Consider the following 25,686-nt stretch of genomic DNA (forward strand, 5'->3'; position numbering starts at 1 on the left):
TTTTTTTGTAATAATATCTTATATTTTATTTTTATAATTTTTTTAGGAAATCTAAATATGCTTGAATTAAATAATTTAAGAATTTAATACATTTAGTCGATAGTTTGAGAATTAAATAAATTTTGATTTATATATTTTTAGAACTAAGCAGATTTAGAGATTAAGTAGACAATTTAACCATAATTTAAGTATAGAAATTGTAATAAATCCTAAAACACTAAAAATTAACTGACAAAACTGCAACTTCCTGAACCAGTTAAGACCCAAACCCACCAAAACCCATAAATTTACCCTTCAAACCTAACAGTCACCCCTATCAATTGCTAACTCTTACAGACATTTTTTCAAACAACTCATATGCATCTGCATTGTGGTATAACCCCTATAATGGTAACTGATCTAAACAACTCTCATATATCTCCATTACACACTGTCACTCTCAACCATTTCATCAAACACAGTTTCTTCATCTCTCAAATCAACCCATACAACAACAAAGAAAAAAAGGTAAAAGCAAGGGAGAGAGAAAGGGTTGATGGTGCGATGGTGGTGGCTCTGCGCCACTGTTGGATCTACCGGCCAGTCTTGGAAGAGGTCGTCGGAGTTGGGGGCCTGATCGGAGCTGGGTGGTTGGCCGGAGAAAGGGAAGGAGTTCTGCAAACCAGTGGTCGGAGACTGCCGGAGTTTGGGGTAAGAGTTTGGTTACTTTGGTAATGTGATTAATGTGTAGAATGGTATTAAAAAAAATAAAAATTGATAATTGGGTGTCTAATCTAATTTTGTTAGGTGCATTTAAAGCGCCCATAACGGTGTAATTCTATGGGAAGTACATGGAGAGAGAGGAAAAAATTATCAACACAAATGAAAGACTGTCACTTGCACCTTTTATGTGTTGGTATGTATTTCTCCTAATTCTATTGGCACACCATAAATATTTTCAATTTATATTATTTTATGGTTCGAATATTAATTATTCGAACAAAAATCTTCATATTGGGATAATTAATTTTTGTTGAGAAATTGATAACATTTAATTTTTGTTCTGAAACTTATATAAAAAAACTCACAAATGATAAGAACCGAAACAAAGGCTGGTGTGCAAATAAAAATTCTCAATTGTATCTTGGATAATTGTCAAGTGACGTTATTGTAATTTGCACATACAATTTTACTTTCTTTCTTTTGAGATTGTTTTCTTTGACTTGGTTTGTGTCGTTGGAGTTAGTTAATATCAGATTTTAAGGAAGGAAATGAGGGATGAAAAATGATCACCGCCAACTGTCATGGTTGATAAGGTAAGTGTGACGCCCCGATTCTACACTATAGGTTGTAGTCAAGGGAAGTCACTAGTGAGTCCTATGGTCAATAACCAAGTAAGATCCCAGATCGCTGGAGGAGTCAAAATAGCCTCCCTTCTAAGTCCAGCTTTCTTAGGCAGAGCACTACCTTTTTGACAGATCTTACAAGGCATTGACACAAGGTCTCATAAGCAATGATAAGGTACATACATAGGATATAAATACATACCAGCCACAATTATACTTGCTTCAATAGATGGTTCCATTACATTACATCCCAAAAAGAAAGTTTTAAACTTCATATGAGTCTTACAAAATAACAAAAAGTAAATTTCTAGTATTCCTAAGATAGCCAAAAGTCTTCAAAGGTTTCCGGCTCGTCGTCTTCCGCTATGAGTTCCGCTTCGTCACCTGGCATGATACGCCGTGAGCTTTGAATGCCCAGTAAACACACACACACACCCTACCCCTTTTTCCCAGTCCAATACACAGTCACAACTATAACATCAAGTAATAAAGCATGATACTCAATTAAATAAATAAAGGGTTAGGTTAGGTGTTAGCAACTAGAAATCCCCCAAAGAGATTTCGTCCTCCCAACCACAAGAATCGGACGCGGATTATTCGGTATGCCCCCTCTTTTGCTGCTTTGTTGCAGAACTAACCTCGGATGCCTACCAACGGTTATATACCGCGTAGCGCCAACCGCAGGGCCTCAAAAGAGACGGTAAAATAGGGCCTTGCCCAAATCCCTCCTCACACCAAATACCTAGGGTCCGAATACAACCGCTCCGTTCAAGGGTTTCGAAAACCACTTGCGCAAGACTTTAACTTTCGAATAGGGAACGCATCCCAACAAACCATATATCACATTTTCTCATCTTTTCATTGCTCAAGTGTTCGAAAACCCAATACCCACCCAATTAGGTTTCCCGTTGAATTAAGTGTTTTAAGTCAAGGTTAGTCCAACTAAACAATAAAATAAAATTCACATAAGCATGCCTCCTCAAGAAGATAAATAACATAACATACCCATACAACATTATGCCAAGATATGATAATAGGCCATTAAACATTTTCATGAATACAAGGGTATACAACATCCAAACATAACAAATTTCCAGATTTAACATCACATGAAGGTTAATATGGAAGAACTACTTAGGTTCATCCACCAGACTCGATTTTCCTATGGTTCGTAGAGGATTTGATCTAGTTCCTAGAACATTTTTCGGAAATGGGATTGCTTTTCCCGATTTTAAGTTATTTAGAAAATAGTCCAGCACTGTTCCAGAATCTGTCCAGAATCTGCCCAGATCTGTCGACTGTTACGAAAACTTGATTTTCTTGCAAACCGTTCAATGTTTTTCGATGAAACCAATTTTAGTTGAAAGCTAACTCCTTAAGGAAGGTTTTGACATAAAATAGAGGTTCAGAATATTTTTGTACATTTGTTTGGAATTTTTTAAAGTTGACTGCAAAAACAAGTTTTAAGGTAGAATGTCCGAAACAAGAAAATTTATAAAAAGGGGGTTCCACCATGGGAAAGTTTCATTTCTTTTGTGAAGAAAATATGCTAACTATCACATGTTTAACTCAGAAAATTTGTTTGAAAGAGTAACCTTGAAAAGTTGAGAGATGTGTACAAAAGAAGATGGTTTTGTGCCAAAATGGGTAAAATACATGAGAGATGGAAACAATACTCAAATCTTAGTATTTTTAACATAAGAACATGATAATAACAGATCTGAAACATCACTTAAAATCTTTAAAATGAACATGCATTAGAAAAGAAAATGAAGAGAAGGTTGTGTTGGTGGCTTACCTACTAAGTTTGTATAAGAAGGCTCTCTTCTTCCTCCCTCTCCTTCTCTAGGCTTCTCTTTCTTTCTCTCCTCCCTCTCTCTAACTAAATTTGTGTGTGGATGAGTGTGTTATGTGTGTTTGCAAGCTAGGGGGGTGTGTTGATATTTATAGGCAAACTTTTGAGGCAAAAAGTCCTAAAGGCCCCTTAGTTGGAAATGGATGGGAAGGTTAGGATTTGTTTGAAATTTTAAAGGAATTTGGGATGATTTGGGAGGCTTACTCAAGATTAGGTTAATACTAGTTAGAATGGAACTAGTTTTGAGATTTGCATCCTAGGTCTAGGCACTAGGTTGTGTTTTTTTTTCTAGAATCTCATGATGATATATCTTGAAAATTTGGCCCCTCTCTTCTTCCTAGGGTGGCTAGTCTTGGGGAGTGTGATGGAGTTATTATTTTATTAGTTTTGGTCCTAGGGCACACTCTTCAAGGTGTATATATACCTATATATATATATATATATTGCAAGATTGATGGTATACCAAGGTTCAAGGTACAAGTACTAGTTTTTTTGGTTTATTTTGAATTTAATAAAGAAGTAAGAGCTTGGTGTTAAATACATGTAATTTATGTAGAATTAAATTAGGTTAGGGAACCTAATCTGGCTAGGGTAATTCCTGTTCCGATAAAAATTAAAAATGCTAACTGACAAGATTCGAAATAATTTAAGAAACTCAGGAGCTTTAAGGAAATAATTCAAATACATTTTTCTGGGGCTTCACATTAAATGTAATGAAATGAGGAGGATTAGAACCTTAATCATTTATTTAATTATGATCTAGTTAGGTCTAGGACTAATGTAAATATCTTCTAGTTAGAAGTACACACATATATAGCAAATCTTTATAGGTACCAAAGTTATTATTGCTCCAAGATTTCAAGAGATTTTAAAGTACAATGATTATAGTCTAGGGGGGGTATGATGGCTAGCCATGTGATGGTGAATTGATGGACATGTTATATATATATATATATATATATATTTTGTACAAATCTTGGAAATTGTAAAATATATTAAAAAAAAGATTTTTGGGTAAAAGTGTATATATATAAATATATAATAGTACTTGTTTGGGGTCAATTTGTGATTTAATAAAAATGTGCGGGCTTGGGTTCAATTAAAGTATCTATTTCAAGTGTAAAATAATTCAGTTTGTATTATCTTACTTTGAATTTAAAGGTAAATAACCGAACGATGACTGTAAAATTTGAAAGTTAAGGTTTAGAGCGATTAATCTAAAATTTGAGAGTTAAGTAATTAATATTAGAGTGTTAGAAGTGATTTCTAAGCTTCCAGGATCGATTAGGGTTTGTATGGATTCGCCCGTGATGCGTTTTCAGTCCTAGGGCTTAATTTGCGATTAATTGACGAACTAAGGGCTTTATTATAATAATTCAAAATTTAGGGATCTAATAAGGTTTACAAAAAAAAGTCAGGGGCCTCACAACCTATCCCCCTTAAATAAATTTTGTCCTCAAAATTGTTGTGGGAAATTACGTCCTAGTGCTGGCAACGTGTTTTTAAATCATTCAGATCATTTTCTCTTTTTATGTTATTCTTCGTTCTGTTTAGAGTCGCCATTGGTCTTTCTAATAATAGTGTCTTGAATCGAATTCCTCCCTGATTAATGACTAAGGAGATAAGTTAATTTCCGAGCTTCTTGAATTGTTGACTACAAGGGTAATGACGCTGCTACTTCCGCGTGAGGGCTTGTTTTGCCGATTTCCTGATGTGGCGATCTACACTTCCCATTGTGTTGGTTGATTTGTTGCATCATTAGTCTATCCCCCTTAAATAATAAAAGCATTCTGTTGGATGGGTAAGAAATGTGCTGACTTGGTGAGGCGGTCCACTATTACCCATATAGCATCGCTCCCTCTAGGTGACTTAGGCAACCCTGTCACAAAATCCATCGTCATGTATTCCCACTTCCATTCGGCTATTGGTAGAGGTTGCAACATTCCTCCTGGTTTCTGATGTTCCGCCTTTATTTGTTGGCATGTCAGACATCATGCTACAAATTTAGCCACTTCCATCTTCATTCATTCCACCAATATTGCCTCTTCAAATCTTGGTGCATTTTAGTCCCTCCTGGATGTACCGCAAATGCAGAATGATGGCATTCCTCCAGTACCTTTTCTCTAAGTAACTCGTCGCTTGGTATGAACAATCTGCCTTGGTATCTTAAACTCCCATCAGGGTGAATTACCCAACCGGGCATGGGTTCTCCTGACTCCAGACGTCCCTTGATGTAGGCTACCTCTTGATCATGCTTCTGGGCCTCCACGACCTCATTTATCAACTTAGGCATCACCTTCTACGTATCAAGACATGCTTTTGTAATTTGGGATTCCACTTGGATCCTAAACTCATTGAGTGTCTTAACCATATCCCATTCCTTGACGGAGATCTTAGCCAACTTCCCTCTGCTCTTACGACTTAGAGCATCTGCTACTACATTGGCCTTACCGGGGCGATATGAGAGAGTGAACTGGAAATCCTCAAGATACTCCATTCATCGTCTCTGTCTCAAGTTAAGGTCCTTCTATGTGAATAGATACTTCAGACTCTTGTGATCGGTGAAAATCTCAAATTGTTCCCCATACAGGTAATGTCGCCATTGCTTTAGGGCAAAAACTACGGTTGCTAACTCCAAGTCATGTGTGGGGTAGTTGCGTTCATGTGGTTTCAACTTGCCTAGATCCATACGCAATTACTTTTCCATGTTGTATGAGCACACAACTTAATCCTTCTTTAGACACATCGCAATACACAGTGTACCCCACTTCTCGTTCTGGGATGGTCAAAATTGGCGTACTAGTTAACCTCTTCTTCAGCTCCTGGAAGGATTTTTCGCAAGCTTCGTCCCACTCATACTTTACTCCCTTCTGCGTCAGACAAGTCATTGGTTTAGCTAGTTTGGAGAAATCTTGGATGAATCTTCGGTAATAACCGGCCAATCCTAAAAAGCTGCGGATTTCTGACACGGTTTTTAGTTGTCTCCAATCTAATACTGCCTCCACCTTGGTTGGATCTACCGCAATCCCATTCCTTGATACCACGCGTCCTAAGAATTTTACTTCATTTAACCAGGATTCACATTTACTCGCCTTGGCATATAGTCGATTATCCCTAAGAACTTGGAGGATAGTCCTTAAATGTTGCTCATGCTCTTCTTCAGACCTTGAATATACCAAGATGTCATCAATAAATACTACTACAAACTGGTCAAGGTATGGTCTAAAGATCTTATTCATCAAACACATGAATACTGCCAGTGCATTAGTTAGTCCGAAGGGCATTACTACAAACTCATAGTGGTCACATCTAGTACGAAAGGCAGTTTTTGGTATATCCTCCTCCTTGACTCGTAGTTGATGGTAACCTGACCTGAGATCGATCTTTGAATAGCACCTTGAGCCTCTAAGTTGGTCAAAAAGGTCATCAATCCTCGGGAGTGGGTATCAGTTCTTAATCGTGACTCGATTAAGTTGACGATAATCGATGCATAGCCTCAACGATCCATCCTTCTTTTTAGCAAACAACACGGGTGCTCCCCATGGCGAAGTACTTGGCCTAACGAATCCTTTCTCGAACAATTCTTGTAGTTCTGTCTTCAATTCTCGTAGTTCTGCTGGTGCCATACGATACGGAGCCATGGATATTGGGGTAGTTCCAAGTTGTAGCTTAATGCTAGAGTCTACTTCTTGGGTTGGCGGAAATCCTGGTAATTCCGTAGGAAATTCATTTGCATAATCGCATACTATGCGCGGAAGTTCTATTTCTCCTTGGCCTTCCTCATTTAGAATTAGGCTTGCTATCCTACCCGCAAGTTGGTCGCGCCACTGCGTCCGATGCTTTGTTGAAACCATGGGGTCTTGTCTATCCCCCTTAAACTGGAAATGTGTTCCATCTTGTGTATGAGCTACCACTTTCTTCTGACGACAGTCGATCACTACTCGGTGGGCGGACAACCAGTCCATGCCCAAAATAATATCGAAGTCCGACATTTCCATAACACGAAGGTCGCAAGCTAAGCGTAGGTTCGACATCCTTATCTTACAGTCCTTACAGATCGATCCTACCCGAACGCATCCTCCCATAGGTGACATTACACTTAAGGCAATTGCTAAGGGTTCACATACAAGTTCTAATGACTTAGCACAAGCAGAGGATATGAAAGAATGTGATGCACCAGTATCAAATAAAACATGCATCCAAGAATTGTGTAGTACTAAATTACAGACGGGTCCGCTTCTTCCTCTTGCAACGCGAAGATTCTGCCGGTTGCTCCTTTCTGGTCCCTTATGAAGTTGGGTCTCCTTTCCACAAGCTCCAAGTCCTCTTGGATTCTACCTCCCCTCATTCCGAGGTCAATGTTGTGCCGATTATTTCCACAAAGATGGCAAGACTCCCCTAGAATTTGATTCTCAATAAGGTTCGCGATTTTTGGTCATGGTTACTAGTCCATCCTTAAGGTTCAAATTTCCTGGTACCGCATTCTTATCGTTGCTTACGAGCTCATGGTATTACTTGTCTCGAAGTATGGTCCACCATTTGTTTTTCTATGAATGGGGTGAGGTGTAAGTCAAATTCTAACTACAGAGGCAATTCCTTATAGGCAAGCAACTAATCTTAAGTTAGAGTTTGATTATCCTAAGGTGTTCACACAGCACAACTTCATGTACTTAATAAGATCCTTAAAATTGGATTGAAGTGGAGATGAAGAATACGAAGCAGTTATGGTGATAACATCAGGATTGTCTGAGATATGGATGAATGGTATGATGTTATGGTTTCAAACTTTAATGTAATCAAGGTTATAGATGTAGTAACTAAACTAGATATTTAACTTGAAACTGCGTTGGCCATCCGCGTTTCAAACTGAATATCCAAGATTCATCACCGAGTAAAGAAAATGAAATTATTTACAAGAAGCTTTGAGCTAAACAAAATATTCAACGGTCAAGGAGGTCAAATTTACAAATAGTGGTATATAAAACAAGACTAGATGGACAAGACTAAATTTTGGGAAAGGGTGACATTGAATAAAGGCTACGAATACAAGATGAGGGTACGACAATCGAAAGAAGATGCGTAGAACTAATAGTACTGCCCCTACTGCGCGATGAGGCCGCACTCAAAGTTAAAACTATTTCACGATCCTGAAGTAGGTCCTCATGAGTTGATCTTGGCGTGCCCGAAATTCGAAGAAATTTCCTAAGATAGGTCAAGAAATATTCTATTTTCGATGTCCTTGATAGAATAGGTAGTGTAACAATATAACATAGTCTGGACAAGGTAGTTTCTAACCGCAGGTCGAAACGCGTGGGTAAGGGTTGAACCTAGGCTCTGATACCAAGTTGTGACGCCCCGATTCTACACTATAGGTTGTAGTCAAGGGAAGTCACTAGTGAGTCCTATGGTCAATAACCAAGTAAGATCCCAGATTGCTGGAGGAGTCAAAATAGCCTCCCTTCTAAGTCCAGCTTTCTTAGGCAGCGCACTACCTTTTTGACAGATCTTACAAGGCATTGACACAAGGTCTCATAAGCAATGATAAGGTACATACATAGGATATAAATACATACCAGCCACAATTATACTTGCTTCAATAGATGGTTCCATTACATTACATCCCAAAAAGAAAGTTTTAAACTTCATATGAGTCTTACAAAATAACAAAAAGTAAATTTCTAGTATTCCTAAGATAGCCAAAAGTCTTCAAAGGTTTCCGGCTCGTCGTCTTCCGCTATGAGTTCCGCTTCGTCACCTGGCATGATACGCCGTGAGCTTTGAATGCCCAGTAAACACACACACACACCCTACCACTTTTTCCCAGTCCAATACACAGTCACAACTATAACATCAAGTAATAAAGCATGATACTCAATTAAATAAATAAAGGGTTAGGTTAGGTGTTAGCAACTAGAAATCCCCCAAAGAGATTTCGTCCTCCCAACCACAAGAATCGGACGCGGATTATTCGGTATGCCCCCTCTTTTGCTGCTTTGTAGCAGAACTAACCTCGGATGCCTACCAACGGTTATATACCGCGTAGCGCCAACCGCAGGGCCTCAAAAGAGACGGTAAAATAGGGCCTTGCCCAAATCCCTCCTCACACCAAATACCTAGGGTCCGAATACAACCGCTCCGTTCAAGGGTTTCGAAATCCACTTGCGCAAGACTTTAACTTTCGAATAGGGAACGCATCCCAACAAACCATATATCACATTTTCTCATCTTTTCATTGCTCAAGTGTTCGAAAACCCAATACCCACCCAATTAGGTTTCCCGTTGAATTAAGTGTTTTAAGTCAAGGTTAGTCCAATTAAACAATAAAATAAAATTCACATAAGCATGCCTCCTCAAGAAGATAAATAACATAACATACCCATACAACATTATGCCAAGATATGATAATAGGCCATTAAACATTTTCATGAATACAAGGGTATACAACATCCAAACATAACAAATTTCCAGATTTAACATCACATGAAGGTTAATATGGAAGAACGACTTAGGTTCATCCACCAGACTCGGTTTTCCTATGGTTCGTAGAGGATTTGATCTAGTTCCTAGAACATTTTTCGGAAATGGGATTGCTTTTCCCGATTTTAAGTTATTTAGAAAATAGTCCAGCACTGTTCCAGAATCTGCCCAGATCTGTCGACTGTTATGAAAACTTGATTTTCTTGCAAACCGTTCAATGTTTTTCGATGAAACCAATTTTAGTTGAAAGCTAACTCCTTAAGGAAGGTTTTGACATAAAATAGAGGTTCAGAATATTTTTGTACATTTTTCTGGAAGTTTTGAAAGTTGACTGCAAAAACAAGTTTTAAGGTAGAATGTCCGAAACAAGAAAATTTATAAAAAGGGGGTTCCACCATGGGAAAGTTTCATTTCTTTTGTGAATAAAATATGCTAACTATCACATGTTTAACTCAGAAAATTTGTTTGAAAGAGTAACCTTGAAAAGTTGAGAGATGTGTACAAAAGAAGATGGTTTTGTGCCAAAATGGGTAAAATACATGAGAGATGGAAACAATACTCAAATCTTAGTATTTTTAACATAAGAACATGATAATAACAGATCTGAAACATCACTTAAAATCTTTAAAATGAACATGCATTAGAAAAGAAAATGAAGAGAAGGTTGTGTTGGTGGCTTACCTACTAAGTTTGTATAAGAAGGCTCTCTTCTTCCTCCCTCTCCTTCTCTAGGCTTCTCTTTCTTTCTCTCCTCCCTCTCTCTAACTAAATTTGTGTGTGGATGAGTGTGTTATGTGTGTTTGCAAGCTAGGGGGGTGTGTTGATATTTATAGGCAAACTTTTGAGGCAAAAAGTCCTAAAGGCCCCTTAGTTGGAAATGGATGGGAAGGTTAGGATTTGTTTGAAATTTTAAAGGAATTTGGGATGATTTGGGAGGCTTACTCAAGATTAGGTTAATACTAGTTAGAATGGAACTAGTTTTGAGATTTGCATCCTAGGTCTAGGCACTAGGTTGTGTTTTTTTTTCTAGAATCTCATGATGATATATCTTGAAAATTTGGCCCCTCTCTTCATCCTAGGGTGGCTAGTCTTGGGGAGTGTGATGGAGTTATTATTTTATTAGTTTTGGTCCTAGGGCACACTCTTCAAGGTGTATATATACCTATATATATATATATATATTGCAAGATTGATGGTATACCAAGGTTCAAGGTACAAGTACTAGTTTTTTTGGTTTATTTTGAATTTAATAAAGAAGTAAGAGCTTGGTGTTAAATACATGTAATTTATGTAGAATTAAATTAGGTTAGGGAACCTAATCTGGCTAGGGTAATTCCTGTTTCGATAAAAATTAAAAATGCTAACTGACAAGATTCGAAATAATTTAAGAAACTCAGGAGCTTTAAGGAAATAATTCAAATACATTTTTCTGGGGCTTCACATTAAATGTAATGAAATGAGGAGGATTAGAACCTTAATCATTTATTTAATTATGATCTAGTTAGGTCTAGGACTAATGTAAATATCTTCTAGTTAGAAGTACACACATATATAGCAAATCTTTATAGGTACCAAAGTTATTATTGCTCCAAGATTTCAAGAGATTTTAAAGTACAATGATTATAGTCTAGGGGGGGTATGATGGCTAGCCATGTGATGGTGAATTGATGGACATGTTATATATATATATATATATATATATATTTTGTACAAATCTTGGAAATTGTAAAATATATTAAAAAAAAGATTTTTGGGTAAAAGTGTATATATATAAATATATAATAGTACTTGTTTGGGGTCAATTTGTGATTTAATAAAAATGTGCGGGCTTGGGTTCAATTAAAGTATCTATTTCAAGTGTAAAATAATTCAGTTTGTATTATCTTACTTTGAATTTAAAGGTAAATAACCGAACGATGACTGTAAAATTTGAAAGTTAAGGTTTAGAGCGATTAATCTAAAATTTGAGAGTTAAGTAATTAATATTAGAGTGTTAGAAGTGATTTCTAAGCTTCCAGGATCGATTAGGGTTTGTATGGATTCGCCCGTGATGCGTTTTCAGTCCTAGGGCTTAATTTGCGATTAATCGACGAACTAAGGGCTTTATTATAATAATTCAAAATTTAGGGATCTAATAAGGTTTACAAAAAAAAGTCAGGGGCCTCACAGTAAGTCCAATTTCTTTATTCCTCAGAATTATTTGGACTATTTATAATCTTTTGCTAGCTTCTTGGTCAAATGAGCTGACAAGTTTCAATACAAACTAAATTAAATTCATTTCCACACATATGTTTTCACTTGTATTGTTAGAGTTTGGAAATATTTCTAACATTCCACCAATAATATGTATTCAATTATGGGGTACATACATTTCATTGTCGGATTATTTTTTATTAGATTAGATATGATAAAATTATTGATAGGATTGTGAGAGATATGTTATTTGAGAGATTTATATAAATTCCATTTCAAGAACTTATAGCCCAATAAGTTCACAAAGTATTAGTGTTCCACTTAATTCCATATATTTAGACTTCTATCTCAAGAGGTCCTTTTTTATTAAGAAATTAATAGATGGATAAATAATTGGATGTAGGGAGGGAGGTATTATATTTGGTTAGAATGAGATAAAACAAAGTTTAATATCCCCAATGCCACAATACCTATGGTATTACAAAAGTAAGACAAACGTGGGTTAAAAATAGGTGTGAGATCTGCATATTTCACCACTTCCAATCGTCCTCCTTATCTGGCAATCAAACACGTGATTACAATAGGTGTGAGAGCAACATGTTCTCCACCTCCCATTTCCCATTTTCTCCTACAAAGAAACAAGCACATATTGTTTACTCCATAACCTGGTATTATTTGTCATTTTGTGGAATAATTCCACTTGTTTTAATCAATGTTAGAGCTGGCCTCACTTTTTAGGGCCCAAGGTGAACTCAGGAAATGGGGCCAGCTCCTATACGTAATTTAAAAATATATGTTGATAAAATATTAGTAATTTTCAATTAAATTTTATTTTTTTGTTTGTACCTACACAAAATTTGTTGTATATATAAATAATAAAATTACTATTTTTTCACTCATGAAAATCACTTAAAATATTAAGTGAGAAATCTAATTTTAAAAGTATTAGTAAGTAAATTGTTTATAATTTGTTTTTCACAATAATTACAATATTATATTTCTTGAGCAATTTCATATGATTTTTATAGTTGACATAAATCATAGTTATTGAGATTGATATAAATCATAATTATTGAGAGAAATTTTGAATATTATTAATTTATTCATACTTTTTCCTGATGTAATAGATTGAATTGTAAAATTTAATCAATTTTAACTTTAAAAAAAAAATATTTCTCCAAAAACAATTGCAGCTGGTATAGTCAAACAATATACTATAAATAATTCATACATTTAGCAAACAACCATCCATCCATTTCTTTTAAATAATTCACCATTTTATTTGATTTTCTATTTCTCTTAAATTCTCTAAACATTCATTTTTAAACTATTAATACTATAATGTAGGTTCAGTTCACTAAAATGAAATTGAATTGAATGATATGACTATTCTTTAGTCTCTTTCTAGAATGATTATTCCCTTCACAATGGTGAATGATGATTTCATTTATAATATTTTTTTTATGATTTTTTAGTAAATCAAATGTGAGGATGGGCATTATGTTGGAATGATTATTCCATTCAACATTATTTCAATAAATCAAACATAACTTAAGACCGAAATATTTAAGCAAATTTAACTTAAGATTGAAATTATTTTGGGATCCTATTTTTTAGACAGAAATGGTTAATGTATGCTTATGAGCTGATGTGGATTAGAATCTTCTAAGAAACTCCAATATTTAATTACAAAGTCAAGTGTCTGTAACGCCCTGAAAATTGGGCATGATATATCTATTTATGCAACAAAACCCACCTGATAGACAAACACATATATATAGTTAACTATTCCATACATCCATTTCCATTAAATCCCCAAATGCCAAATACATGATATTCACATCTCAATGCCTCAGTTCTAATCCCAAGCATGCATTTTACAACAAGTATGAAATAGAAGCCAAACAGATAATAAGTGCCCTACAGGCTTACAAATTTATCCAATAACATTCTTGGTTACACAAAATGGAGTTTCAACTCAATACAAATACAGCCCTGGGCTTACATTCAACAATAACAATAAAACAAAAATGAAACCTCAGCTCCGAGTCCTCCCAAATCAATGCCTTGGCGGAGGTATAGTACCTGTACCTGAAATGATTTCCCTTATAGGGTGAGTCATAGCTGTAACAACCCTCATATTGTTTACCGATTAATGACTGATTAACTGCTAATTATTGTTAACTGAGACTGATTATGACTGATAATTGAACTGAATAAACTAGGGAACTGGCTGACTAAAATTGGAAACCGAATTGACTGAGTATATGTTAGTTAAATTGCATTCTATCTGTTTGATTGTATGATTATCTGTTCATGCTTATATGTTTAGACTGTAAGTTGAAGGCCTTATCGGCGGCCGAATCCAAAATTGATTGGTGTTTAATGATCAACATAATTTATGTAATTTTATGGTATATTCATTGAAAAAGTGAGTTGGTATGATTAAATTTGATTAAACTAAGCTAATTGGCCAAGTTTGACTTATTTACCAAACTAGCCTTGTAGTGGCCCACTACCTCAAACCTTTGAGCCTTATTACACTTGATGCATTTGATTAAAACAACATTTCATCAGCCTTTGTGTTGCCTCAACCGACCAAAGAAGAGAGTTAGAGAGAGAGAGTTGTCTTGTTGATTTAACTTGAGATCTTGAAGAATTGAAGGAGTTTTGTACAATTGAGCTTCCTTATCCTAAATACAAGACTTAGGTAAGAGAATTCAACCTTTATTGATATATTTAAGCTTGATTCTTGCATGGTTTATGTCGAAATTAAAAGTTGAGCCATGAATTAGTTCTAGCATGTTGAAATAGAGTATAATTCATGCATGCATGTTAGTATTGTTGAGTTGTGAGTTGATTTCATGGTAAGATGGTGCATGCATGTCCATAATTTTGTAATGGTCCATGTTTTCATTATGTTTTGGAAACAACTGGCTCCTTAGAGCATCAAATTGAAGCTTTGAATTGATTTGAATTCATGCATGTTTGCATGTTCTCCATGTTCATGAAAATGGTTTAAAATTGGGTTTGAATTAAATACCCTTGGGCCTTGATTTCTCAAAATTGAGCTTTGAACCATGTTGTCCTACATGTTTACTAGTGTTTTCTGGAAATTCAGCCCAAGAGGTCGAGTTTAGATGCATTTGAACTTGGTTTGAGCTTGGAGGTGCAATCTGGGTTTTCCAGATTTTGCACTTCCGCTCGAGCGGGTAAAGTGGCGCTCGAGCGTGGAATCCGAGCATCCAGCATTTCTCTGCACTGTTTTACAGTCCGCTCGAGCAGAGGATTGGGCGCTCGAGCGGAGTCTTGTGTCTCAAGCTTGAGCGGGCGCCGAGCGGAGATTTCACCCATCCAGTACTTTTACAGTACGCTCGAGCGGGAAAGTTGACGCTCGAGCGTGTACATTTGTTGCATGACCGCTCGAGCGGGGAAACCTGCGCTCGAGCGGGACCCTTTTTCACTGAAATTTTTGAAAATGTTTCTAAGTGCATCTTTGTATCCTCATTTCATCCTAGGCATTCTTAGGCCTAGTTTTAGACATCTTAATGAGGATATAGATGTAGAACACACCGAGGCAAATTTAGGGATTTAATTATTACCTTTCCCAACTGTGAAACTTAGAGTGTGTTCAATCTGTTACCTGTATAGGGTTAGCATTTCGAGGAGACGCTCTAGCCTACTGTAGCCCAGAACTCTGTGAGTAACAATTGTATAAAGATATGTTCAACTGAGAATGTTTTCTGACTGTTTAATGAAACTGTTTTCTGAAGTAATTATTGTTAATTGTTTGAATGTATGTCCTATATTCTGAAATGCATTGTGGCATCCTTAGCAACTGTTGTATACTGTTACTGCTACTATTACAGAGATCTCTGTCGGTTCCCTTGTGGAACCACCACTATTTACTGATTGATGGCCATCATTACTGTTCGGTCTTTAAGACCTACTGTTTATTGCTATGCTAATGGATGTACCACATATGACTAAATAATTGTTCTGACTGAAAGACTGAAGTATTGTTTAATGAACTGCTTTCATTACTGTGAGGACATTTCATTCTTAACCTCTTTACGCATTATGTTATTCACTGGGTTTTAACTCACTGTTTATATATATATATATGTAGGTGCTCAGCCACCAGATCGGAGTTAGGAGCGTGGGTTAGACTCCAGTTTTGTCAAGCCAGCCTTTGTGCCTCACTGCGAGGTTCCGAGTTGCCATGCTATGGCTTTGGGGTGTTTTGTTTTTCCCCCGTCTGTCTCCATACTGTTTGGATTACTGTATAGACTGTCAGCTACTAACTGTACTGTTATCAAGGGATTAGGTCCCTGTACTGTGTGACTGTAAATTTTGTATAGACTGTACTGTTTGTATGTATGAATGCATGAAAAATCTTTTTGGCATACAGACTGTCACAGCTCAATGGACATTATTTATTTACTGTATTGGCTTCCGCCGGGCCCTGAACTCTGTTTTACTGTACTACTGTTAAGCAGGCCTTCGGTAATCTCGGATTACTGGCCGGTTACGGTGCTAAACCCATAGGGCCGGGTTTGGGTCGTGACAGAGTGGTATCAGAGCGATACTTAACCACGAGTTATACCGCACACACGTGTCCAAATGAGCTATAGGGTGTCCTAGAAAAGCAATTAGGGCATCTCATGAGCATGATAAGTGTGTGGTTATGTTATGACTGAATATATGCTAACGTGTTAAACTGTTAACAAATGACTGCTTATGTTTAAAACTGTTATAACTGTTAATAGTGAAATGGACAATGCAAATGAACCTGAATCCTCATCTACCGAGGCAAGAATGGAAAGAATGGAAAGAATGATGGAACTGATAACTGCTAGACTTGAACAACAACAGAACCAACAGCCCCCACCTCCTCCTCCTCCGGTACAGCCGGAACCTAATGCGAATGTAAATGATGGGGATATTATTGCTCTCACCCATAAATTCAGCAAGATGAAACCGCCATCCTTTTAGGGAGGACTGGAACCGCTAAAGGTTGAAGCTTGGGTGCTTGAAACAGAAAAACTATTTGAAGTGTTTCCGTGCTCAGAAGCGAATAAAGTACTGTTAGCTACCTTCACCCTACAAGAAGAAGCTAGAAGGTGGTGGATGTTGACCCGCGATACAAATACTGTTATGACTTGGGCTCAGTTCAAGGAGTCCTTCTTTGAAAAGTACTTCCCACAGTGTGTCAGGGATAGGAAAGTGACTGAATTCGAACAACTGAGACAGGGTACAATGTCTGTGGCTGAATATGAAGCAAGGTTCACTGAGCTTGCCAGATATGCACCACATATGGTGGACACTGACTACAAGAAGGCCAGAAAATTTGAGGGTGGCCTTAATGTTGCAATACTTGACCGAATAAGTGTTTTGAAACTACCGACTTTTGTTGGTGTTCTCGATCGGGCATTGATGGCCGAGTCGAACATTGCAGCAGTGAAACAATCTAAAACACCAACAACTGAATGGCATGGTAAAAGGCAGGGTTTCAAATTCAAGAAAGGCAGGCACAACCCGGCCAACAAGAAACAGAATACAGGGTCGACAACTAGCCCCAGCCAAGGGAGTGGGTTCATTCCACGCTGCTCTGTATGTGGCAACAAGCACAAAAGGGTTTGTCACAAAATATCCGGAGCTTGTTACAGATGTGGCAAAATGGGCCACATGGTTAGAGACTGTCCCTCCGCTCCGCAAGTTGGTAGCAAAGCTACGCCAAGCGCAGCAGCGTCAACTGTAGCGCCAAAGCCTAACCCCAAAGCTACCGGGAAAGAGCCCATGAGGCAGGGCCGAGTGTTCGTCCTAGTACCAGGAGACGTGCAAAATACTGAAACCGTTGTGTCAGGTATCCTCTCTATTTGTACACAAAATGCATATGTATTGATTGATTCGGGGTCGACACATTCTTATGCATCGCATGCTTTCTCATGGAAATTGAATAGACCCTTAGAACCCATGAACTATCTGCTAGCCGTATCATCACCCGTAGGAGGATCCATGACATGTGCTTATATGTACCCTGCATGTGAAATCATTGTTGGGGATATGCATCTGTTTATTGATTTACTACCATTGAACATTGATCATTTTGATGTAATATTGGGGATGGATTGGTTACAAAAATATCATGCCACTATTGATTGTGTGACCAAGCAAGTTGTTTTCCGTCCACCTGGTTTGCCTGAATTTGTGTTTAATGGGAGTGGAGTAGTACCTCCTCCGTATTTGATTTCGTCAGTGAAAGCTGTTAAATTAATTAGAAAGGGGTGTAAAGGATATTTGTGCTCTGTGCTGACTGTGTCTACTGATGATAGTGGTAAAACTGATGTGAATTGTATTCCTATAGTCAGGGAATTCCCAGATGTATTTCCAGATGATCTGCCAGGGGATTTGATTGACAGGAAAATTGAATTTACCGTTGATGTGATTCCAGGTACACAGCCGATATCGAAAACTCCTTACAGAATGGCCCCAACTGAACTGAAGGAGTTGAAAGTGCAATTGCAAGAACTGTTAGACAAGAAGTTTATCAGGCCCAGTACTTCACCGTGGGGTGCACCGGTTTTGTTTGTAAAGAAGAAAGATGGCTCGCTGAGACTATGCATTGACTACCGTGAATTGAACAAGGTAACTGTGAAAATAAAATACCCATTGCCACGTATTGATGATTTATTTGATCAGTTACAGGGTGCACAAGTGTTTTCCAAGATTGATCTCAGATCGGGGTATCATCAACTGAAGGTTAAACCGGAAGACATTGATAAAACTACTTTTAGAACGAGGTATGGCCATTATGAATTTTTAGTTATGCCATTCGGAGTCACGAATGCCCTTGCTGCTTTTATGGACCTCATGAACAGAATTTTTAAACCATACCTTGATGATTTCATTGTAGTATTTATTGATGACATATTGATTTACTCCAAAAGTATAGAACAACATGAACATCATCTGAGACTTGCCCTGCAGACCCTAAGAGAACAGAAACTGTATGCTAAACTGTCTAAATGTGAATTTTGGCCTGACCATGTTATGTTTTTGGGGCATGTTGTTAGCAAAAATGGAATTTCTATTGATCCGCAGAAAATTGAAGCTGTAGTGAACTGGCCTAGACCAACAAATGTGACCGAAGTCCGAAGCTTTTTGGGATTGGCTGGATATTACAGAAGGTTTGTCAAAGATTTCTCCAAAATTGCCCTACCATTGACTTAGTTAACTTAGAAGGGGACATCATTTGACTGGACTGACCAAAGGGAATCAGCATTCCAAGAGTTGAAAACTCGACTTGTGACTGCACCGGTTTTGACTTTACCTTCAGGTACGGATGGTTATACTGTATTTAGTGATGCTTCTCATAAGGGTTTGGGGTGTGTTTTGATGCAGAATGGGAGAGTTATTGCTTATGCTTCCCGACAGTTACGACCACATGAAAAGAACTACCCGACCTATGATCTGGAACTTGCTGCAGTAGTATTTGCACTGAAAATCTGGCGTCACTATCTGTATGGGGCAACATGTGAAGTGTATACCGACCACAAGAGTCTGAAATATTTCTTCACACAGAAAGAACTGAACATGAGACAGCGGAGATGGCTAGAACTGATCAAAGGCTACGATCTACAGATTCTGTACCATCTAGGAAAAGCCAATACTGTTGCCGATGCATTGAGCCGAAAGTCAATTGCCAACTTAGCTTGTTTGCTTACCGGACAGAAAGAGCTGCTTGGTGACCTTGAAAAATTTGAAATTGAAGTTGTTTTGAGAGAACAAGGTGGAACGCTAGCCGCTATCTCTGCTCAACCAGCCTTGATAGAAGAAATTAAAGAGAAACAACAACAAGATGACTTCTTGAAAAAGATCATCGAAGAAAGAGAGTCTAAGCCGAGATCGGGTTTCAAATTCGAGAACAATGTACTGAAATTTCAAGAAAGACTGTGTGTGCCGAATGACACTGAACTGAAAAGAAGAGTTCTGCAAGAGGGCCACAATTCAAAATTGTCTATCCACCCGGGGAATACGAAAATGTACCAAGATCTGAAACGGAATTTTTGGTGGCCGGGAATGAAGAAAGAAATTGCCGACTTTGTGTCCAAATGTCTTCATTGCCAACAAGTCAAAGCTGAACATCAACGACCTGCTGGATTATTGCAACCCCTACCCATACCAGAGTGGAAATGGGAGCATATCACGATGGATTTTATCGTTGGGTTACCTCGCTCCAGAAAAGGTATGGATTCAATTTGGGTTATTGTTGATAGACTAACCAAATCTGCCCACTTCTTACCTGTCAAGACAATCTATAATGCGGACAAATTGGCTGTTATCTATATTGATGAAATTGTGAGACTGCATGGAGTACCTGTGTCTATTGTTTCTGACAGGGATTCGAAGTTTACATCGAGGTTTTGGCAAAGTCTACAGACCGCATTGGGTACTGAATTGAGGCTGAGTAGTGCCTATCATCCTCAGACAGATGGACAGTCAGAGAGGACCATCCAAACTCTAGAGGATTTACTGAGAATGTGTGTCCTTGATTTTCAGGGAGATTGGGAAAGTCATCTGCCATTAGTTGAATTCGCCTACAACAACAGCTACCATTCGAGTATTGGTATGGCGCCTTTCGAGGCATTGTATGGCAGAAAATGTAGATCTCTGATTTGTTGGGTAGAAGTTGGAGATGGGCCTTTGCTTGGGCCCGAGATTGTGTATGAAACAACTGAAAAAGTGAAACTGATACAGCAAAGACTAAAAACTACACAGAGTAGACAAAAAAGCTATGCGGATGTCAGAAGACGGGACAGAGAGTATGAAGTGGGCGATCACGTTTTTGTGAAAGTGACACCAATGAAAGGCCAGACTCGTTTTGGAGTCAAAGGCAAATTAGCGCCAAGATACGTCGGACCGTATGAGATTATTGAGAAAATTAATCCGGTGGCGTATCAAGTTGCGCTCCCTCCTGAAATGGAACACATGCATAATGTTTTCCACATTTCGATGTTAAGAGATTATCTCCGGGATCCCTTCTATGTAATTGAGCCTACTCGGGTAGTGTTGAGTGATGACTACACGTACGAGGAACAGCCTATACAGATTGTAAACAGACGGATCAAGAAACTGAGAAACAAAGAGATCCCGCTAGTGAAAGTTGACTGGCAGAACCATGGTGGTGTGTATGCCACTTGGGAAAGGGAAGATGACATGGCTAAAAGATATCCTGAACTGTTCCCACTGAACCCTGTTTTCTTCCAGACTGAAGGCAACTCGAGTTTAGAGGGCTAAACTCTTTATAAGGAGGGAAGACTGTAACAACCCTCATATTGTTTACCGATTAATGACTGATTAACTGCTAATTACTGTTAACTGAGACTGATTATGACTGATAATTGAACTGAATAAACTACGGAACTGGCTGACTGAAATTGGAAACCGAATTGACTGAGTATATGTTAGTTAAATTGCATTCTATCTGTTTGACTGTATGATTATCTGTTCATGCTTATATGTTTAGACTGTAAGTTGAAGGCCTTATTGGCGGCCGAATCCAAAATTGATTGGTGTTTAATGATCAACATAATTTATGTAATTTTATGGTATATTCATTGAAAAAGTGATTTGGTATGATTAAATTAGATTAAACTAAGCTAATTGGCCAAGTTTGACTTATTTACCAAACTAGCCTTGTAGTGGCCCACTACCTCAAACCTTTGAGCCTTATTACACTTGATGCATTTGATTAAAACAACATTTCATCAGCCTTTGTGTTGCCTCAACCGACCAAAGAAGAGAGTTAGAGAGAGAGAGAGAGTTGTCTTGTTGATTTAACTTGAGATCTTGAAGAATTGAAGGAGTTTTGTACAATTGAGCTTCCTTATCCTAAATACAAGACTTAGGTAAGAGAATTCAACCTTTATTGATATATTTAAGCTTGATTCTTGCATGGTTTATGTCGAAATTGAAAGTTGAGCCATGAATTAGTTCTAGCATGTTGAAATAGAGTATAATTCATGCATGCATGTTAGTATTGTTGAGTTGTGAGTTGATTTCATGGTAAGATGGTGCATGCATGTCCATAATTTTGTAATGGTCCATGTTTTCATCATGTTTTGGAAACAACTGGCTCCTTAGAGCATCAAATTGAAGCTTTGAATTGATTTGAATTCATGCATGTTTGCATGTTCTCCATGTTCATGAAAATGGTTTGAAATTGGGTTTGAATTAAACACCCTTGGGCCTTGATTTCTCAAAATTGAGCTTTGAACCATGTTATCCTATATGTTTACTAGTGTTTTCTGGAAATTCAGCCCAAGAGGTCGAGTTTAGATGCATTTGAACTTGGTTTGAGCTTGGAGGTGCAATCTGGGTTTTCCAGATTTTGCACTTCCGCTCGAGCGGGTAAAGTGGCGCTCGAGCGTGGAATCCGAGCATCCAGCATTTCTCTGCACTGTTTTACAGTCCGCTCGAGCGGAGTCTTGTGTCTCAAGCTTGAGCGGGCGCCGAGCGGAGATTTCACCCATCCAGTACTTTTACAGTACGCTCGAGCGGGAAAGTTGACGCTCCAGCGTGTATATTTGTTGCATGACCGCTCGAGCGGGGAAACCTGCGCTCGAGCGGGACCCTTTTTCACTGAAATTTTTGAAAATGTTTCTAAGTGCATCTTTGTATCCTCATTTCATCCTAGGCATTCTTAGGCCTAGTTTTAGACATCTTAATGAGGATATAGATGTAGAACACACCGAGGCAAATTTAGGGATTTAATTATTACCTTTCCCAACTGTGAAACTTAGAGTGTGTTCAATCTGTTACCTGTATAGGGTTGGCATTTCGAGGAGACGCTCTAGCCTACTGTAGCCCAGAACTCTGTGAGTAACAATTGTATAAAGATATGTTCAACTCAGAATGTTTTCTGACTGTTTAATGAAACTGTTTTCTGAAGTAATTATTGTTAATTGTTTGAATGTATGTCCTATATTCTGAAATGCATTGTGGCATCCTTAGCAACTGTTGTATACTGTTACTGCTACTGTTACAGAGATCTCTGTCGGTTCCCTTGTGGAACCACCACTATTTACTGATTGATGGCCATCATTACTGTTCGGTCTTTAAGACCTACTGTTTACTGCTATGCTAATGGATGTACCACATATGACTGAATAACTGTTCTGACTGAAAGACTGAAGTATTGTTTAATGAACTGCTTTCATTACTGTGAGGACATTTCATTCTTAACCTCTTTACGCATTATGTTATTCACTGGGCTTTAACTCACTGTTTATATATATATATATGTAGGTGCTCAGCCACCAGATCGGAGTTAGGAGCGTGGGTTAGACTCCAGTTTTGTCAAGCCAGCCTTTGTGCCTCACTGCGAGGTTCCGAGTTGCCATGCTATGGCTTTGGGGTGTTTTGTTTTTCCCCCGTCTGTCTCCATACTGTTTGGATTACTGTATAGACTGTCAGCTACTAACTGTACTGTTATCAAGGGATTAGGTCCCTGTACTGTGTGACTGTAAATTTTGTATAGACTGTACTGTTTGTATGTATGAATGCATGAAAAATCTTTTTGGCATACAGACTGTCACAGCTCAATGGACATTATTTATTTACTGTATTGGCTTCCGCCGGGCCCTGAACTCTGTTTTACTGTACTACTGTTAAGTAGGCCTTCGGTAATCTCGGATTACTGGCCGGTTACGGTGCTAAACCCATAGGGCCGGGTTTGGGTCGTGACAACAGCCCAATAGAGATATACTGCACAACATATGAACAATGACAAGACTAAAGAGGAGTATGCTCATGCTATGCTCATGATAAAACAGTTCATCTCTTTTTTCATAAAGCATGCAATGCTGAGATGCAATAACAAATATAAAACCATTTCTATTTTAAACCATATCTGTTACATGAATACGGGCCCTGTCAATCTCTAGGTGAGTGTTTGAAAGTAGGCCCTAATGCACTACCATTGTCATTTGTACCTGTAAACTGGAAGGCTCGGCACTTAACCGCGCGGTTCCATACCCCCTACCCAGATTCACCAAGTATTCATCTTTTCGCAAATAGATATATTTCCAAACATTTCTAAAAAATAGATACATTTCCAATGAAATGAATGTAATGCAATGTCCAATGCAACAAATGAGGAATGTGGTTCAATTTACCTGAGTCTCATGTATTTTGACAACAATCATGGCTATCCTCCACCGATAGCCCAAACAGATATTTCTAAACAGATATTTAAATAATTAAATTCCAAAAAAATTTCGATAAATACAATCTATTCCCCATCTCATCAAATATGAACAACTACACTGGTTTTCATGTCACAATCACGTCCGGTAACTTCTCAAGGTCCATTTCTAACCGTGTCGGTTTTATTCCAACAGATACATTAAATAAAATAATACCGTTAATGCCCAAGAAAACATCATTTTCTTTCCAAACTCAATCTCCCAGCATTATTTAACTATGACATCCTATTTTGATCAAAAGCCCCAAAAGTTAAACGTAATTCCTTTGTTTTCTTTAAAAATGCTCTTTTGGTTGCAAAACGGTAAAAATTTCAAAATCGATCAAATCGAAGTCTGTTTTTGTTCAAATTTAAAACATAGCCCTTTCATAATCTTACAAACATATTCCAAGTTTACACTTTCGCAATTTGGGTATCAACTCTTTATTTTTCTCAAAATTTTCCTTTTAAGCAAATAAATCACGAATTTTCTAAAAATTCTAATTAAATTATATACAACTCTAAGCTCCATATAATCAAGTAAAAGTGCATAAAGAAGTGTAGAAAAAATCCCTACCTCAAGTTAGAACAGGAAACAAGAAAAAATTCAAATTTTCAATTTTGCCGGATTTTAATCTCTACCGATCAAAATGTTGCTCTCACCAAACTCTTTACTATGGCCTCAAGAACATGTTAAAAGGAGATACTACTTCCATAGTGTCATTCCCAAGATCCTTTCCACCCATAGAGAGAGCGTTCATACAAAGTATCCCTTGATGACCTGTGTGCTAGCTGGCCAAAATCATCTTTTGACTCATCATCCTCATGATTCACATTCACAAGAGGTGTAACTGAATTTTCAGGTGTTCCTACTCCCAAAGTAGGGGTTCCTTTTGCAATATCATCATGCCGGCTAAGAACCCGAGCAAACCAAGGTCTCCACCGGAAAGATACTCCTAATAGCAGCGGAAAAAAGGTGTTTCCCTCAACCAAACAAAGCTCAATATATGTGGTCCTCATCAAAATATGTATAATTGCTGCTCCTGAACTTGGTTTCCCTATCCTTGCTAACGATCTTCTCAAAGGCTTCCGGACCATGTTCTTCCATGTATTTCTCAGCAGCAGTTAGAATGTCATCTGGCTGGCTTACTGAAGATGTCCTTCTTCCTTGGGACATACCAGACGTTAACAGTCTGCTGTGGGTTAAGAAAGAAAGGCCTCACATAATGCTCATAAACATATGCAGCACCGCTGACGTACGGTATGACCAACCAGCAGGTTACTAGCAGCTTTGTATATGACCAGAAAGGGATCCATTCAATGAGTTTGGCAAAGGTAAGCTCAAAGAGGGTGATCATAGAATACAGGATCCAGTAAGTAAGCCATTGCCTATTGTCTTCGGGTGACTTGGTCTCAATCGCCCTAATTGAGGCATACAGAGGATAAACAAGGCTAACCACGGGCCCAACGAGAACATCGAAGTTGTTAGCAACGACCTTGAGGAAGCTTCCAGTTCCAGATCCAGATCCCATCTCCACCACTTCATGATCTCACTCTTTCCTTTTTTTTTTTTTTTTTTTTTTTGTAGA

The 25,686-nt window shown here is 37.9% G+C and overlaps 1 protein-coding gene and 1 pseudogene across 2 annotated transcripts in view; one reads left to right on the forward strand and one right to left on the reverse strand.

The window, feature by feature from the left end:
- Positions 1-245: 245 nt before the first annotated feature.
- LOC114311606 (S-locus-specific glycoprotein S13-like) overlaps positions 246-25,686 on the forward strand; it is a 29,461-nt gene continuing 4,020 nt past the window's right edge. For both annotated transcript variants that reach the window (XR_014340608.1, XM_082887995.1), the window contains exons 1-2: positions 246-690; positions 1,226-1,295. Coding sequence is in view for 1 of the 2 variants with exons in the window: in XM_082887995.1 (XP_082744121.1) it covers positions 1,284-1,295 (12 nt within the window). In the remaining variant the exon portion in view is untranslated. The remainder of the gene's footprint in view (positions 691-1,225; positions 1,296-25,686) is intronic.
- On the reverse strand, positions 25,083-25,686 carry LOC114311627 (HVA22-like protein a pseudogene; annotated as a pseudogene).

This window comes from Camellia sinensis, chromosome 9, assembly GCF_055761805.1.
Source record: "Camellia sinensis isolate YWXY chromosome 9, ASM5576180v1, whole genome shotgun sequence".
In the NCBI taxonomy this organism is placed as follows: domain Eukaryota; kingdom Viridiplantae; phylum Streptophyta; class Magnoliopsida; order Ericales; family Theaceae; genus Camellia; species Camellia sinensis.